At 49.5% G+C, this 15706-nt stretch overlaps 1 protein-coding gene across 4 annotated transcripts; it reads left to right on the top strand.

Annotated features, from left to right (window-relative positions):
• Positions 1–631: 631 nt before the first annotated feature.
• On the top strand, positions 632–15706 carry LOC143834296 (zinc finger protein RFP-like). 4 transcript variants are annotated; one of them, XM_077331001.1, is made up of 10 exons: positions 816–923; positions 4802–4942; positions 6368–6797; positions 10880–10975; positions 11576–11806; positions 11984–12006; positions 12625–12740; positions 14021–14059; positions 14701–15274; positions 15419–15706. In XM_077331001.1, exons 2-9 carry the CDS (start codon positions 4836–4838, stop codon positions 15252–15254), a joined length of 1596 nt encoding a protein of 531 aa, XP_077187116.1. In that variant the 5' UTR covers positions 816–923; positions 4802–4835; the 3' UTR covers positions 15255–15274; positions 15419–15706. The 4 variants fall into 4 exon arrangements, with proteins under 4 accessions (XP_077187118.1, XP_077187115.1, XP_077187117.1 ...); XM_077331003.1 differs by lacking the exons at positions 816–923; positions 15419–15706 and adding an exon at positions 632–765 and having other exon boundaries at positions 14701–15333; XM_077331000.1 differs by lacking the exons at positions 816–923; positions 15419–15706 and adding an exon at positions 740–805 and having other exon boundaries at positions 14701–15333.

The raw sequence follows: 15706 nt of genomic DNA, 5'->3' as shown, positions 1-15706 counted from the left end.
TGAAAACGCTAGAGGGCGTCACCCCAAGGGTCAGGCATGACTTGGTGCTTGCACAGGGGAGACCTTACCGGTGCCAATGGTGCAATGCATGAGAAGAGGGGTTTTAATATTAAACTGTGTATACCGCCGTCTTGTATGATGATGGGGATTGTTTTTAGGATGTATTTTTAGGATGTGATTTGTTATATATCGTTGTTTTTTTTCCCTGTGAACCACCGCGAGCCAGCTTGCTGGGAGCAGCGGTATACAAGTCTAAATATAAATAAATAACCAAACAAACACACCAGCAGATGCCTGTCTTCGATCCAAGGAGGAGCCAATAAGGATACAACCGTGGAGAACCACGCAGGTTAAGGCTGCACCAAAATAGCCAAATGACCTCCCCCCCCCCCCCGGAGAAATCACTAAAGGCAGGGGTAGTCAAACTGCGGCCCTCCAGATGTCCATGGACTACAATTCCCATGAGCCCCTGCCAGCGTTTGCTGGCAAGGGCTCATGGGAATTGTAGTCCACGGACATCTGGAGGGCCGCAGTTTGACTACCCCTGACTAAAGGCGTAGAAATGAGGCTTCCTAGATGCTGCAGAGGCGACAGCAGACACGCGCTTGCGCACCATCCCCTCTCAAAAGAATTCGGTTTCGTTTCCGCCGCCTCTTGACTTCGTTTGCTTTAAATCACGGGGGGGGGGGGAGACGCCTAAGGCCCCGCCCCCTTCCCGTTTTGATTGGCCCGAGGCGTTGTTTCTCTCCCAGCCTGGCCAGCAAGGTGAGCTGGGTCGGGCGCGCGCGGGAGGGCGTTTTTCCAGGTGCTTCTTTCGCGGAATAGGTGAAAGCGGAGCGCGCCGTGGGGCGGGGGCGGCGATGAGTGGGGGCGGGAGGGAGCTGAGTGGCCCCATGGCAGCCAGAGGAAGAGCATTCTCCAAGGTGTGGAAATAGTCGTAACCCCCCTCCTCCCCTTTTCCGTAACTTGGTCGGAACTACTCTGGGTCGCCCGGCCAAGCTGAGCTGGAGGAGGAGGAGGCGGGAAGGCGAGCCTTGCTCTTCTAAACTTATTTACAAGCTCCCCTGAATTGGGGCTAGAGGGGTCACCCGCCCAAGATCTGGCACGGGTTTTTGGGGAGAGGAGGGCGGAGCTTCCACCTGGACGCGTGTCTCGTCCCCAGTCCGGTCGCTGGTTCTGCCGGATCAGGGGTAGTCAAACTGCGGCCCTCCAGATGTCCACGGACTACAAGTCCCATGAGCCCCTGCCAGCAAATGCTGGCAGGGGCTCATGGGAATTGTAGTCCGTGGACATCTGGAGGGCCGCAGTTTGACTACTCCTGCGCCAGATAGTAGGCCAAAGAGCTGTGTCCACCGGGCACCGCCCTGCCTCTCCCCTGCAGGCGGGATCCTTGCTTTAATAAATCCAGATTTATTCAAGGCCTGAGCTTTCGAGGGCAAGCGCTCTTCGTCAGACTTTGTTGGTCTTCAAGGTGCTGCTGGACCCTGATTTTAGTGTGCTGCTTCAGACCAACAGGGCTACTCATTTGAATCTATATTTTGGGGAGTGTAATGGGGGATTCTCCAGTTCAGTCTTAGCTCTCTTGCACCTTAGAGCCGGGATCACGAAAGAGCGGAAATTTATTTATTTATTTATTTGATTTGTATGACCGCCGCTCTCGGAAACCGGCTCGCGGCGGTTCACAATGTTTTAATACAAATACAATATATTAACCATTAAAATTCCCCATTAAAACCCCATTAAAATAATGACTGAGTCACAATGATGGCGATTAAAAAACTATTCCCGTACAGGCCCACTGGATGAGCAGAAGGGAACGGATGGATAATTGGGCATAGGGTGGAACAATCTGGGGAACCAGGTCAGTCTAGTACTGGCCTCCCCCCTCCGGGGAGAGGGGTCCGATCTTAGCCCCGGGCCATCACCCGGCCTTAGACAAACGCCTGGCGGAAGAGCTCCGTTTTGCAGGCTCTGCGGAACTCAGAGAGCTCCGACAGGGCCCGCAGCTCTTCAGGGAGCTCGTTCCACCAGGTAGGGGCCAGGACCGAGAAGGCCCTGGCCCTTGTCGAGGCCAGGCGTGCCTCCCGGGGTCCTGGGATCATCAGCAAATTCTTACCCGCAGAGCGAAGTACCCTGCGGGGGGCATAAGGAGATAGGCGGTCCCTCAAGTATGCAGGACCCAAGCCGCGTATAGCCTTAAAGGTTAATACCAAAACCTTGAACCTAATCCGGAAACAAACTGGCAACCAGTGCAGCTGCTTCAGCAGAGGCTGAACATGGGACCTCCAAGATGATTTAGTGAGGACCCGTGCAGCTGCATTCTGTACCAGCTGTAACTTCCGGGTTAGAGACAAGGGTAGGCCCGCGTAGAGCGAGTTACAGAAGTCTAATCTAGAAGTAACCGTTGCATGGATCACAGTGGCCAGGTGTTCCGGGGGCAGGTAGGGCGCTAGTAGCCGAGCTTGGCGTAGATGGAGAAACGCCGTCCGAGCTACCTTAGTGACCTGGGCCTCCATGGAAAGTGAGGTATCCAGAATCACTCCCAAATTCCTGGCTTGGGGCACAGATGACAATTGTACCCCGTCCAGGCAGGGAAGACGCGCTTCCTGTTCCTGCTCCCTTCGGCCTAGCCAAAGGACCTCTGTCTTGGAGGGGTTGAGTCTCAGGCGGCTCCTCCTGATCCATCCAGCCACTGCTTCCAAACAACTGGCGAATTTTTCTGGGGGGAGATCTGGCCGGCCATCCATCAAGAGATAGAGCTGGGTATCATCAGCGTACTGATGACACCCAAGCCCATAACTCCGTACCAGCTGAGCCAGGGGACGCATATAGATGTTAAATAACGTGGGGGAGAGCACCGCTCCCTGTGGCACCCCACATGGGAGTGCAAAGGAGTCGGATAACTCCTCCCCCACAGCGACCCTCTGTGACCTGTTCTCTAGAAAGGAGGATAGCCATTTAAGAGCCACCCTTCCAATCCCAGTATCAGCGAGGCGGTGAACCAAGAGCTCGTGGTCAACCACATCAAATGCGGCTGACAGGTCTAATAGCACGAGAATGGCCGACCCGCCCCGGTCTAGCTGGCGCCGGAGATCATCTGTCAGGGCGACCAGCACGGTCTCCACCCCATGGCCAGGACGGAAGCCAGACTGGTATGGATCAAGGGCCGAAGTTTCCTCCAAAAATGCTAGGAGCTGGTCCGCGGCGGCCCTCTCAACCACCTTGCCCAGGAATGCAAGATGCGATACCGGGCGGTAGCTGGCGGGGTCCCGCGGATTCAGCGATGGTTTTTTCAGAAGAGGGCGAACCACTGCCTCCTTGAGCCGCTGAGGGAATTCTCCCGATGTAAGGGAGAGGTTTATAATCTCCCTCAGGGGAACACCTATCCGTGGGTCGCTGGTCTTAAGCAACCACGACGGACAGGGATCAAGGGGGCAAGTGGTCGCCCTCACTGACCCTAGCAATTTGTCCACTTCGGATAAAGAGAGCCGCCTGAAGCCATCAAACCTGATCCCCCGTAACGGCCACGGAGCTTCTAGTTCACAAACTGTATCAACTGTGGCAGTAAGGTCACGACGGAGCGACAAGATCTTATCCGCAAAATAGCTCGCAAAAGCCTCGCAGCCAAGTTCCAATTGTCTACTATTTTGGTGCCCTCCTTCGAGGGCAGTAAGGGTCCGAACTACCCTAAATAATTGGGCTGGGCGAGAGCTAGCGGACGCGATTTCCGCAGCAGTCACACTTTGCCGCTTTCACCGCCATCTCATACGCCCTCATAAGCGTGCGATGAGATGTTCTTGTAGCTTCGTCGCGGGTCTTCCGCCACACTCGCTCTAGCCGTCTCACCTCCCTCTTCCTCTCCCGAAGCTCCGCGGTAAACCACGGAGCCTGCTTGAGGCGAGGGCGGAGAGGGCGCTCAGGGGCTATCTCGTCAATGGCGGCCAACAGGCGGGACTGCCAGTCCTCCACCAAGGCCTCCAACGAGACACCGGAGGGCATCGGGTCCCGCAGAGCATTCAGGAATCCTTCGGATTCCATAAGTCTCCGTGGGCGGACTAAAATGCGTCCGTCACCCAAACAGGGGAGGGGTGGCATCCGTAGGCGAGCCTTCAGGGTATGGTGGTCAGACCACGGAACGATGTTGTTAGCCACCAAATCGATCTCAACACCAGCACCAAAGATCAAATCCAGGGTGTGGCCAGCCTGATGAGTGGGACCAGCAACAAACTGCGAGAACCCCGGTGTCGCCATGGCCGACACCAGGTCCAGGCCAAGTCCTGGAGCCGACGAATCCGCATGGACATTAAAGTCCCCCAAAATTAATAATAAAATGGGCTCGCATCGTCCCCCGGATTTAACCATTTCCCAGCTCCAGCTTGGGAAATTCCTAGAAAGGGGTGGGTAGGGTGCTGCCTGAGAGAGGAGAAGATTGGGGAGGAAACTCAGTGGGGTATATGAGTTGTAGGAACTCCCCCCCCCCCAGTGTGGGGCTTCCCAGCAGCTTTTCCTGGGGTCTGCCAAGTGTTTTTAGGAAGCACGTGGAGCCAGCTGTTTCTTTTGCCCTCCAAGGCTTCACCAAAATCAGAAAAGGAAGAGAGTCTCTAAGGAAGACGTACTGCTGATAATTTCTGAGGAAGGTCAGCTACAAAACGGATTCAGATCTATATGCTTGTCAACTGAATGCAGAATCTATTCTACAGTTTCACAAGGACGGAACTTTTTAAAACTTTTGTGATGCAGGATCATATTATTGGTTTCTCTGTGTTTTACGTAAGGCCCATTTGTTCTCTCGCCTTTACAGGTGACTCCAGAACCCCTGAGGTCTGCAGCCTGAGATGTCTCTGTTTGCAATGAAGAAGAGGAATGGGCACACAGGGGCCAAGGGGCGGTGCCCATCACATCCACGTGGATCTCCCCGAAAACAAGCTGTCGTGTTTACTAGGTAAAAGGCTGCCTCTCCCAGTATGTTTCCCAGAGTCCAGTTTGTTCATTTGGTGCAAATCTGTTGGTAGATCCTGGCCCCAAAGATATCTGCTTGGCTTCCAGCCTGTTGGGATGAGTTGCCAGTCGACATCGGGGCCCTGACAGAACTATCACCGTGCTGCAGGCCCTATAAGATGCCCTGCTTGGTGTAGTGGTTAAGAGTGCAGACTTCTAATCGGGCGAGCTGGGTTTGATTCCCCGTTTCTCCTCCATATGCAGCCAGCTGGGTGACCCTGGGCTCTTCATAGCCCTGATAGTGCTGTTCTGACCAAGCTCTTGTCAGAGCTCTCTCATCCTCACCTCCCTCACACAGTGTCTGTTGTGGGGAGAGGGAAGGGAAGGCAACTGTAAGCCACTTTGAGACTCCTTCGGGTAGAGAAAAGCGGCATATAAGAACCAACTCTTCTTCTTCAGTAATATCAGGGCTCTCTTAGCCTCATCCACCTCACAGGGTGTCTGTTGTGGGGAGAGGGAAGGGAAGGCAACTGTAAGCCACTTTGAGACTCCTTCGGGTAGAGAAAAGCGGCATATAAGAACCAACTCTTCTTCTTCAGTAATCTCAGGCCTCTCTCAGCCTCACCTCCCTCACAGGGTGTCTGTTGTGGGGAGAGGGAAGGGAAGGCTGCTTTGAGACTCCTTCGGGTAGAAAAAAGTGGCATATAAGAACCCACTCTTCTTCCTCTTCTGACAGATATATGGTTAAGACCAAAGTGTTTAATGAAAACGGGCGTACCTTTGTTCTCGTTTCAACTTCCTCCCTTCCCCCCCCCCTTCTCAGTACCAGTGACAGATGATACCTGCCCTAGACTTTGGGCAGGCGAATTATGATGGGGGGAGATAGTTAGTTAGCCAGAATTTTAATTGTTGGTGAGTTGATGCTATTTTTAAATGTTCAACTTTAATTTACTCTATTAATTATTGCTGTAATGTATTTTAACCCATATTGTAAATTGCCCTGAGCCCTTATAGTTGTAGGATGGCCTAAATATGAAATAATAAATAAAATAAGTTGTTCCTCAACACTCTCTTTAGCACCACTCTGGAATGCACCTCCCTTCCCTCAGGGGTTTCTCTCCTGCTTTTACCCTCTGGAATGGAAAGGGGGCGCTTCCTCTCAGCAGTTGGCGCTCCTATTCCAGCCCTATCCCTTTTCCTTCCATTTGAGCTGAGAGAGGCATAGCGCTGATGACAGGCCCCCCTCTCCATCTTGTAACACTGACACCTTTTTAATTTTGTTCTAGTCCGCACTTTGTTTCTTTTCGTTCTTGTTATCTTGCGGGTTGCTGCTGTCCCCCCAAAGAAACTTCATCTCGCGGCAATTAGGTCCCCGGGTGGTGTTGAAATCAAAAACAAAAACGGTTTTTATTTCTATTTTCACACTCAGGGAGAAAGAGCAAATAACGGCAGCCAGGAGTCTTGTCAAGGAGCTGCGTGAGGAAATGGCCTGCCCCATCTGCCTGGAATATTTCGTAGAGCCAGTGATTCTGGACTGCGGGCACAATTTCTGCCAAGCCTGCCTCACCCAGTGCTGGGGAGAGACGGAAAGAGCCCCTTCCTGTCCACAGTGCCGAGAAGCTTCCCAGCAAGAGAACTTCCGGCCTAACCGGCAGCTGGCGAACCTCGTGGAACTTGTGAAGAAACTTCAGGCGGGAAAAGGAGCCGAGGGCAAGTGGGGAGGGTGTGAAAGGCACCAGGAGCCCCTCAAGCTTTTCTGCCAAGATGACCAAGTTCCCATCTGCGTGGTGTGCGACCGATCCCTTGGGCACCAAAATCACTCTGTGCTTCCCATGGAGGAGGCTTTCCTGGTGTATAAGGTAGGAAAGCATTAAGCTTTAGGGTTCTCTCGATCCCGATCTGTGAAGACATCTCAGAATATTCTGCTGTGCTTTAGAATGTGTGGATCAGGGGTAGTCAAACTGCGGCCCTCCAGATGTCCACGGACTACAATTCCCATGAGCCCCTGGGGCTCATGGGAATTGTAGTCCGTGGACATCTGGAAGGCCGCAGTTTGACTACCCCTGGTGTGAACACTTAAACCACTTTCAAATAGAGTGCACATTCCTACTGTTTTATGTACCCTCACCCTTCCTGGAGAGCATTCAATGTACTCAACTCTGCACACAGAAATGCTCTTCACGTACCTGCTACTTCCTCCATGCCCTCCATTCTGTGCAAATGACATAAATATTTGGGTGCGCACATGCTGGTAAACGCATGTGCATACATAAGCACTGCTTTACAAACAGGCTTAACAGCCCATGTTTCACATATGTAGGTGTACATAAGGTTTGACGCAGGAGATCGAGCAGAAGAGGAAACTTATTTTGCCTTCCTGCAGTGGCAAATGCAAGGCGATCCTCTCCCACCGATCTTATCCCTCTGCTCCCCGTTTCATTCCTTCCTCTTTACCCGTTCCATGGCTAAACCTCAGCAGAAAAGAGGGGAAGGGTGTCCTGAACCCCGATTCCTGACCCACGTTTCACCTAGGTTCCCAGGGAGTCTCGTAAAACAATAAAATCTTTGCTGGCTGGGGTGTGGCTAAAGATGTCGTCCTGAGAGGGTGGCAGGGCATCTGCTCTGCTATCTCTGAAGCCTGACAGGGGTCAATTGTGCAAGCAATTGGCAGAAGAGAGGAGGGGTACGCAAACCCCACCTCACCTTTCTACCCAGGAAGTTCTTGGGGCCGTCTCCAATCCTTTAGGGAGTATATCTCCCTGGATTATAGGCTGTCAGCGTTCCAGGTCCAGAGGACGACTGCCATTTTCTACCTCGGACTTTCTTTTCTTTCTTTAATCTTAAAGTATCTGCTTCAACCCTACATGATGATTTACCACAAATGAACGCTTTGAACTGAGGGGAGGACATCGGCTGAGTTCCAAAACATCATTTACTGCAAGTATCTCTCGCTTTTTTTTTTCTCCGTCTCTCTTCCTGCATCAAAGCCCTTTGTTTCCCCCCTCCTCTTACTCTGCTCTGCCCGAAGCCACCTCGTTAAGAGGCAGGCTAATTCTCCTAACTAAGCAGAAGAAGGACTCAAATCAACTCGAATTAATTGGCAAAAGCTCTTATTGTAATTGTTTTGGTTTTCGAAGATAAGATAAGCTGTGAATGGGAAAATCTCACGAGAACTCTGTGCCAGCACGAGAATCTCTGCCTTCAATACGTCACATGCCTGTGCCGGAACATTAGAGGATAAAACAGAGGACCTCTACTGGCCACTTGTAAAATTGTTTGGGGCCGGTTTTTTTTAAAGTCAAAATCATGTCTATGTTAAAAAGATTGGCTCATCTAATAGAGATACAAACCCAAGATTACAAAGTATTTTTAGATGGATTGATCAAAAATATCTCCAAGGAGATCCAAGATGGCAAGGAAAAAGTCTTCAATAGGAATGATGGATCAATAACAGTGACTGATGACAGCTTTAAACAAGGTGGAAAACCAACAGCAGAAGAGAAATCTGAAATTCATATCTTCAAGGAGATCCAAGATGCCAAGGAAGACGTCTTTAACAGGAATAATGGATCAATAACAGTGGCTGATGACAGCTCTAAACAAGGTGGAAAACCAACAGTAGAAGAGAAATCTGAAATTCTGGAGACGGAGAATGGGATGCCGGAGTTCTGCAGCCCAGATAAGGACACCCTTTTTAAAAAGACATACAGCCATCTCAAAGCAACAGTGTACAAAAATCAATCAAAAGAAATATGGATCTGCAGTAAAAGTAACCGATTTAAAGGATCTCTCTGGGGGGGAAATTGTATTGATACTGGAGTCCAGGAGGTGCAACGGCCTCAAGATTTATCGATGCATATTCTGCGGGAAAGAGTACAACTGCACTTTCTACGCCAAAGGCCAATGGGACAGAATATAATTTTACGGGAACGACAAGATGTAGCAAGCCTCGAGATGAGACCCCCTTAAGAAGACCGAAAGCTCATATTGTTTTATGTTTAACGTTATACTGTATTCTATATTTCCATTTTTATGAAAAAGGGGAAGCAGTGTCTCTTTCTCTCTTGTTTTTTTTTTGTCTCTTTTCTTTTGTAGGCATATAGGTAATATAATCATTAGTGCTGAAAATGTAAAATGGGGTTCCCCCCCCTTATTTTTTCTTTCTTCTATTAGGGTATTGTCCTAGGACTAAAGCCTACACTGACTTGTAGAAAATGTTTAATGTTAAGCTTTCAACTTAAATCTGAAAATATATCTGTCAGGATGGTTCTTAGAATGGGTCAAGCATAAATTGTTTTGTAGATGTATCAGAACCAAGGATAAGGAGAACCTATAGAAGACTGAAAGCTTATATTGTTCTATGTTTAATGTTAAGCATTTAATCTAAACCTGGAAATCTTATTATTCTCTGTATTAACAACATATACTGTATCCTACATTGCTATTTTTATGAAAAAGGGGAAGCAGTGCCTTTTTTCTCTCTTGTTTCTTTTTCTTAGTAGGCATATAGGTAATATAACCGTTAGCGTTGGAAATATAAAATGGGGCTTTCCCCCCTTATTATTATTTTTTTTTATTGGTGTATTGTTACAGGGCCAAAGCTCATATTGATCTGTAGAAAATGCAAAGCTCTCAACTTATACCTGTCAGGATGGCTCTTAGAATGGGTCAAGTATAAGTGGTTTGTAGATGTATCTGTATTAAGGATAAGGAGAAATTATGAAATCCTTTTGTAATTTTTTTTCTTTGTACATCTTTAAGGCAAAGCCCTACTTTCCTCTCCCTTCATCAGGGTATTGATACAGGGCCAAAACTCATACTGTGCTATAAGAAATGTTTAATGTTAAGCATCTAACTCAAACCTAGAAATATCTGCTAGGATAGCTCTTAGATTGTATCAAGCAGTTAATGTGAGGTCTACGATCTCACAAGTAAGTTGATTAATAATAACTTTTCTTTTGTATATCTAAAAAAAAAAAAAAAAAAAAAAAATCTTTGCTGGCTCTTGCCCTCTTTCACATACCAAAGTGTCTGGTTGATAGAATGTGTTTTCCTGTTCTCATCCTGCTCCTAACAACCTTGTAGTGTCTGCAATGTATCAACACTTCTACCCGCCTTACTTCAAGGTGGAATCCTGCTGGGAACCAATGGCCCTGCCCTTCCCGCCTTTGTACCTTCCCGCCCTGGCACCTTCCCGCCTAGGTACCCCCTCAGTCCCCCTTCTCTATCTGGTCTCGTGTATAAAAAGCCCTTTGGGGTTTATTGTTGCTTGTCTCTGCCAAGACATTTGCTTCACTGAACTTTGCCTGTAGTGCCTTTGTGTTAGACTCGTGAATAAAGCTTCCTTTTGGACTTCAACAATTTGTGGTCTCGAGCAAGACATAGCAAGGTCACACTGCCTGGTTCCTGACAGAGGGGCTCATAGGGATCCCATGCTACAGAATTTTATCTCGGGGGCAAAGATTTGCTGAGAGTGCAAAGCCCGATCCATCCTTCTGCATATCAGTTCTTGACAGGTAATGCCTGGGCATTCATTGGTCTGCGCTTTCAGCACCCCTCCCTCTCCTGCCCTCTGTTTGCCGGCTTCTGTTTTTTGTTACCAACCAGTAGCTTGCCCTAAGTTTAGGAGCGTTCTTGCAGGGGTGGCCAAACTGTGGCTCTCCAGATGTCCATGGACTACAATTCCCAGGATCCCTTGCTAGCACATGTGCTGGCAAGGGATCGTGGGAATTGTAGTCCATTGATATCTGCAGAACCGTATTTTGGACCACCCCTGAGGATAGCTTTCTAAACTCATCTTGTGGCCTCACACCTGAAAGACACGGCGCTCCCAAAGCCACACCTTTCTCCCCCCTTCATGCTCAAATCAGCGGCAATTTCGGCAGGCACTCCTGAGGGGCATCAGAGGAACTAACCTCGACAACCTTTCCTGTTTCTGCAGAAAGTGATCCAGGCTGAGCTTCAGTGTTTGGCGTACAAGAGAGAAGAGCTTAAGGACGAGAAAAAAAGAAAGGACCAGAGAAGCCAGGAATTTCTGGTAGGTGCCAGACAGGTGATTTAAAAGGAAAGAATATGGGCTGTGGGGGGGGGAGTGTGGGGACAGGTGTGCCTTTCAGTGACAGAGGAAGGCAAGAACCAATGAGAGACAGAAAGAATGCTGGGAGTTAAGTGTTCTGATTAGATGTCATGTGGAGAGAGACCAATACCGGAGGGAGGTAAGGGAAAAAAAGGGTTTGGGCTAGGTATTTTTAGGTAGGCAAGCTTGATTCTCTTTCATTTCCAGTTGCCCCCAGTTCCTAGTGACTAAACCAGAGGTAGTCAAACAGCAGCCCTCCAGATGTCCATGGACTACAATTCCCATGAGCCCCTGCCAGCATTTGCTGGCAGGGGCTCATGGGAATTGTAGTCCATGGACATCTGGAGGGCCGCAGTTTGACTACCCCTGGACTAAACGATAGATTGTTACTGGAAGTTGTCACATAGGTTGATTTGGATTCAGTAAGTTTCTTCCTTGAAAGAATGACACCTAAGCATTGTATCAGAGAGGCATTGGATTATTTAATTTCTTGAGTGCGGAATTTGTTTTTCTTTCCTGATTGGACCTGCCCCTCTCTCAATTTTTGTGTGCTGCTCACAGGCACAGTTAGAATCGGAGAAGCAGATGACCAAGTCAGCCTTTCAAAAGATTCGTGATTTTCTTGAGCGACGGGAACACCAAAGGCTGTCCAAGCTGGAGATCATGAAGGGAGAGGTGGAGAAGACAGACAAAGAAAACCAAGCCAGATTCTTGGAGGAGAGCTCAGATCTCAGCCACCGAATCACAGAGCTGGAAGGGAGGTTTCAGCAGCCTGAAGCTATATTTGTGCAGGTGAGAAATCAAAATTCTAACCATGGTGAGAGGCTGTAAAATGCTGAGGTCGGAAATAAAGCGAACCCAGTCATGGGAACATAAGTTGGTTCTCATAGAAAGGGGGAAAGGAATATCAGGTCGCCCATTGAGTTTTCTGTGTAGCTGAGACTGATTTCTCTTCCTCTCTGTTTTCAGGATCCCAAAACTACATTGAACAGGTAGGTGACTCTCACACCTGTTTCATCTGCTGTGGAAGAGCATCATTCGTGCGTTTTTTAGATACATTTCGACAGAGTCCCAGGCGCTGTACGGGGCCAGCCCTTCCTTTCATTAACGTCTCCTTCAGCCCTAGGTGCAGGGATTCCCAACCCAGCATCTGTGGCCTTTCCCCTCCTGTGTTGAAGGACTCGACCGCAAGCTAGGGAACCAGCTTCTTTTGGTGTGACTCGTGGTTCATGTGCCTGGGAAGGGGGTGTAGCCTGCATGCCTACTCCTGCCTGAAACCACTTCCTGACTCCCCCCTCAGTTCTCCTCAAAGCCTGCCTGTTTCCACGGGTGGTGATGTCACTTCCAGAAACATTGCAGGGAGGCGTAGCCAGATGACAGCACTTCCATGGTTCCTCAAAGCCTGAAGAAGCATTTTAGGGCCTCTTTCATAGTCAAAAGGTTGAAATAGGCTGCCGGGGGCAGGGCGGTGAATAGTCCAACAGAGGGATCCTTAAACGCAAGGTTGAAATTCACTGGAAGAGTTCCAGCTTGCTGAAATGTCATCTTTTTTGTGAGTGGATTTGACCTTGAATGGAAGCCCGGTCAGGTTTCAATCTTTCCCCCTCCAGACATGAGAAGAAGCCGGAAAGGCAGCTGGTGGAAATTCCTCCAATCCTGGAGCAGAGACTCAGGATTTACTCCGATCAGACTTCTGCATTACAAAAGGCTCTCAAAGAATCTGAAGGTATTGAGGGGCACTCCATGAAGACCTCTAAATCTCCTAAACTCCTTCCCAGAGAGGGACTAACTTTCCATTCCTGGTTGGTCATACTGTGGCTTTTACCAATACTTTTCCCGGTTTTTCAGAAATTAAATTCTTTCCAGTGTCTCCTGCCAACATAGGCTGTAAACTCTGTAGCAGGGGCATCCAAACCTTTGAACCCCACTGAGAAATGTGCTGGGATTGGTGCAGCAGTGGGGAAAACAAGCTCATGCTGGGGAAATCTGGATGCTGTCTAGTCAGGCCCCAGGTACAGGTGGCACCACAGTGAAGAAGAACAGGCCCCAGGTGCAGAGGGGAGCTCTGAGACCAGTGGGGCCTTCAGGCATTAGTTTGGACACCTCTGAGTTAAAATACCACAAGAGAGCAAAACAGCAACAATAGGAGTCTCTTGTAGGGATGAGTCTGCCAGCACATTGACTGGGGCACATGAGCATTTTGGCACCCCAGCTCATGAGGCAACTAAATGGGATCCTGGGTGCCGTTTCGAGTTGCTAAGGCAACCATGCTGAGGTTTAGATGGTTGTGGGGAGACAGCAGAAGCTAGGACTACCATTTCCACTGCATCAGGAGACCAAGCGAGCACTCGGGAATCTCCGAGGGGCTCCAAGACCTCCAACAGGTTCCCAAAGCCAGGGGCCGTGTCAGTGTTTTGTGTTGCCTACCCAAAAAGGCACCCAAGGGAGAGTGGTGACCAGAAGGGACATGTTACTACATGAATGACCCTTTAAGGCAGTGGTCCCCAACCTTTTTATCACCGGGGACCACTCAGCACCGGGGACCACTCAACGCCTTTTACTGAGGCCCGGTGGGGCGCGGGGGGGGGGTAGTTTACTCCTCTACTCTCAACCACTGCCCTAACGCTCTCTGATCGCTATGGTAATGTTTAAACATCCCTTCAAAATAAGATACAGACACGCCACAACAAGGAACATTTTATTTTCATGGAAATTTTAACTCATGACAATGACAAATCGATGGGAACCCTGAGCTTGTTTCTCTGCAACGAGATAGTCCCATCTGGGAGTGATGGGAGACAAGGACACCCAAAGTGTGTTGTAAAGGGCCGGGGGGATGAAGTAAAGGGCCAGGGAGGGGGGGAAGGTGTCCTTCGGGGCCCACCTCCAATTAGTTGAAGGACCACATGTGGTCCGCAGCCCACAGGTTGGGGATCGCTACTTTAAGGGACTGTGCTTTTTACCCCCCCGGGTCTCAGCATCTTTTGTGCTTTGTTCCCTTAACAGAGTCTCTGGCCAAAACACTGGTGGATGCCCTCACAAAAGGTAACCGTCTGCTGGAACAAGGGAGGTGGCAGCTCTTCACAAGAGATCTGGGTTTGACCGAAACCTCACTATTCAGACATTCCCTCATGCTGCCTTAGACAGGGGCCTCAGCTTTCAGGGTGGGACAGTCCTGCCAGGGGATTGGGGAGCTGGCAGGTAGATGGGGGACGGTGCGGTAGCTGGGGGTCAAAGTGTATCAATGCAGAACTAGATTGATGTCATAACCGTATCATTCTGTGCTTGCACCGTCCCCCAAGTTTGAAGGAGGATTGTTTACCATCGGTGTAGTTTTAGATATCCGCAGATGGGGGCCATGTCTTGCTCTTAGTATCTCGATGCTGCAGAATCTCCCATTCATTAGTCCCCTTATGCGTCTTCCAGGCAATTCTTGAAAATCCAACAAATGTTGTCTCCTCCCCCCCCCCCCCCCTTAGACTTTTGGGAAAGGAGGCTTTCTGACTCGATCTTTAGTAGCTAGCAGAGGGTAGAAGAATTAAAGTCCAGGAGCACCTCAGAAACAACAACGGCCGTTTTGACTCTTGAAAGCTTACACTCTGAAACGCTTGTTGTCCTACTCGACTGAAATCTAACCTTTCCCCGATAGCGTTCTCCAAGATGCCTCCCTTTTCTCTCCCTCACAGTGAACGTGACCCTGGATCCAGAAACTGCCCATCCCCACCTCCTTCTGCCTGCAGATCTGAAGAGCGTGACTGTGGGACAGACAGCACAGAACCTGCCCAAGAACCCCGAGAGATTTGATACCCTGTGGTGTGTGCTGGGCTGTGAAAAATTCACCTCAGGAAGAAGCTGGTGGGAGGTGGATATGGGGACCACGCAATCCTTGTGGGCTGTGGGGGTGGCTAGAGAGTCAGTCGAGAGGAAGGGAAATACCATCCGAAATCCCGATGCGGGATTCTGGATTTTACAAACACAACGGAGCCAAACATTTAACTTCCACCATGGTCATTCTGTTTCACACTGGCGGTTATCTGCTTTGACTTCCTCTCAGTCAGTTGCTGTATCTGAAAGAGTCCCCCAAAAGATCCGTGTGGTCCTGGACTATGAGGAGGGTCTTGTGGAGTTTTTTTGTGCTGCTACAAACGTAAGGCTCTTCGCTTTCCCTCCAGCCTCGTTCTCTGGGGAGGTGCTCCGTCCCTATTTCAACATTGGCCAAGGAAGCACCCTCAAATGCTGAGTCCTTGGAAGAGTGATCACCTTACCAGGATTGATCCAGGGGTAGTCAAACTGAGGCCCTCCAGATGTCCATGGACTACAATTCCCAGAAGCCCCTGCCAGCATTTGCTGGCAGGGGCTTCTGGGAATTGTAGTCCATGGACATCTGGAGGGCCGCAGTTTGACTACCCCTGGATTACACAAACCATAAATATGGTTTCATTGGATCAGACTCTTTCTAGGGGTTGAAGAGGCAGGGAAGGATCCACAGGCCCATGGAGTTTCCTGCTGACAGGACAAAGAACCTTTAACCTGCAGGGCTAGAAGGGTGCCAGGGGGTAGAAACCATACTAACTCTCCTGCCTTTAAATTTTCCTCATGACTGGTGGGCATTCAGACTTCTTACATTGAACTGATACGATATCACACCAAGAATGACATACATGGAATTAAAGTATCCTATTCATCCTTTGA

Source organism: Paroedura picta, chromosome 3 (assembly GCF_049243985.1).
Source record: "Paroedura picta isolate Pp20150507F chromosome 3, Ppicta_v3.0, whole genome shotgun sequence".
In the NCBI taxonomy this organism is placed as follows: domain Eukaryota; kingdom Metazoa; phylum Chordata; class Lepidosauria; order Squamata; family Gekkonidae; genus Paroedura; species Paroedura picta.
The sequence above is the reverse complement of the archived record's forward strand: the minus strand, read 5'-3'. Positions and strand labels throughout refer to the sequence as shown.

Bases quoted from the DNA above. Each gene is read 5' to 3' on its own strand.
- LOC143834296 (XM_077331001.1), top strand. From the start codon at position 4,836: ATGTCTCTGTTTGCAATGAAGAAGAGGAATGGGCACACAGGGGCCAAG. The intron at 6,798-10,879 runs GTAGGAAAGCAT...CTGTTTCTGCAG, and splicing joins AGGCTTTCCTGGTGTATAAG to AAAGTGATCCAGGCTGAGCT. The intron at 10,976-11,575 runs GTAGGTGCCAGA...TGCTGCTCACAG, and splicing joins AGAGAAGCCAGGAATTTCTG to GCACAGTTAGAATCGGAGAA.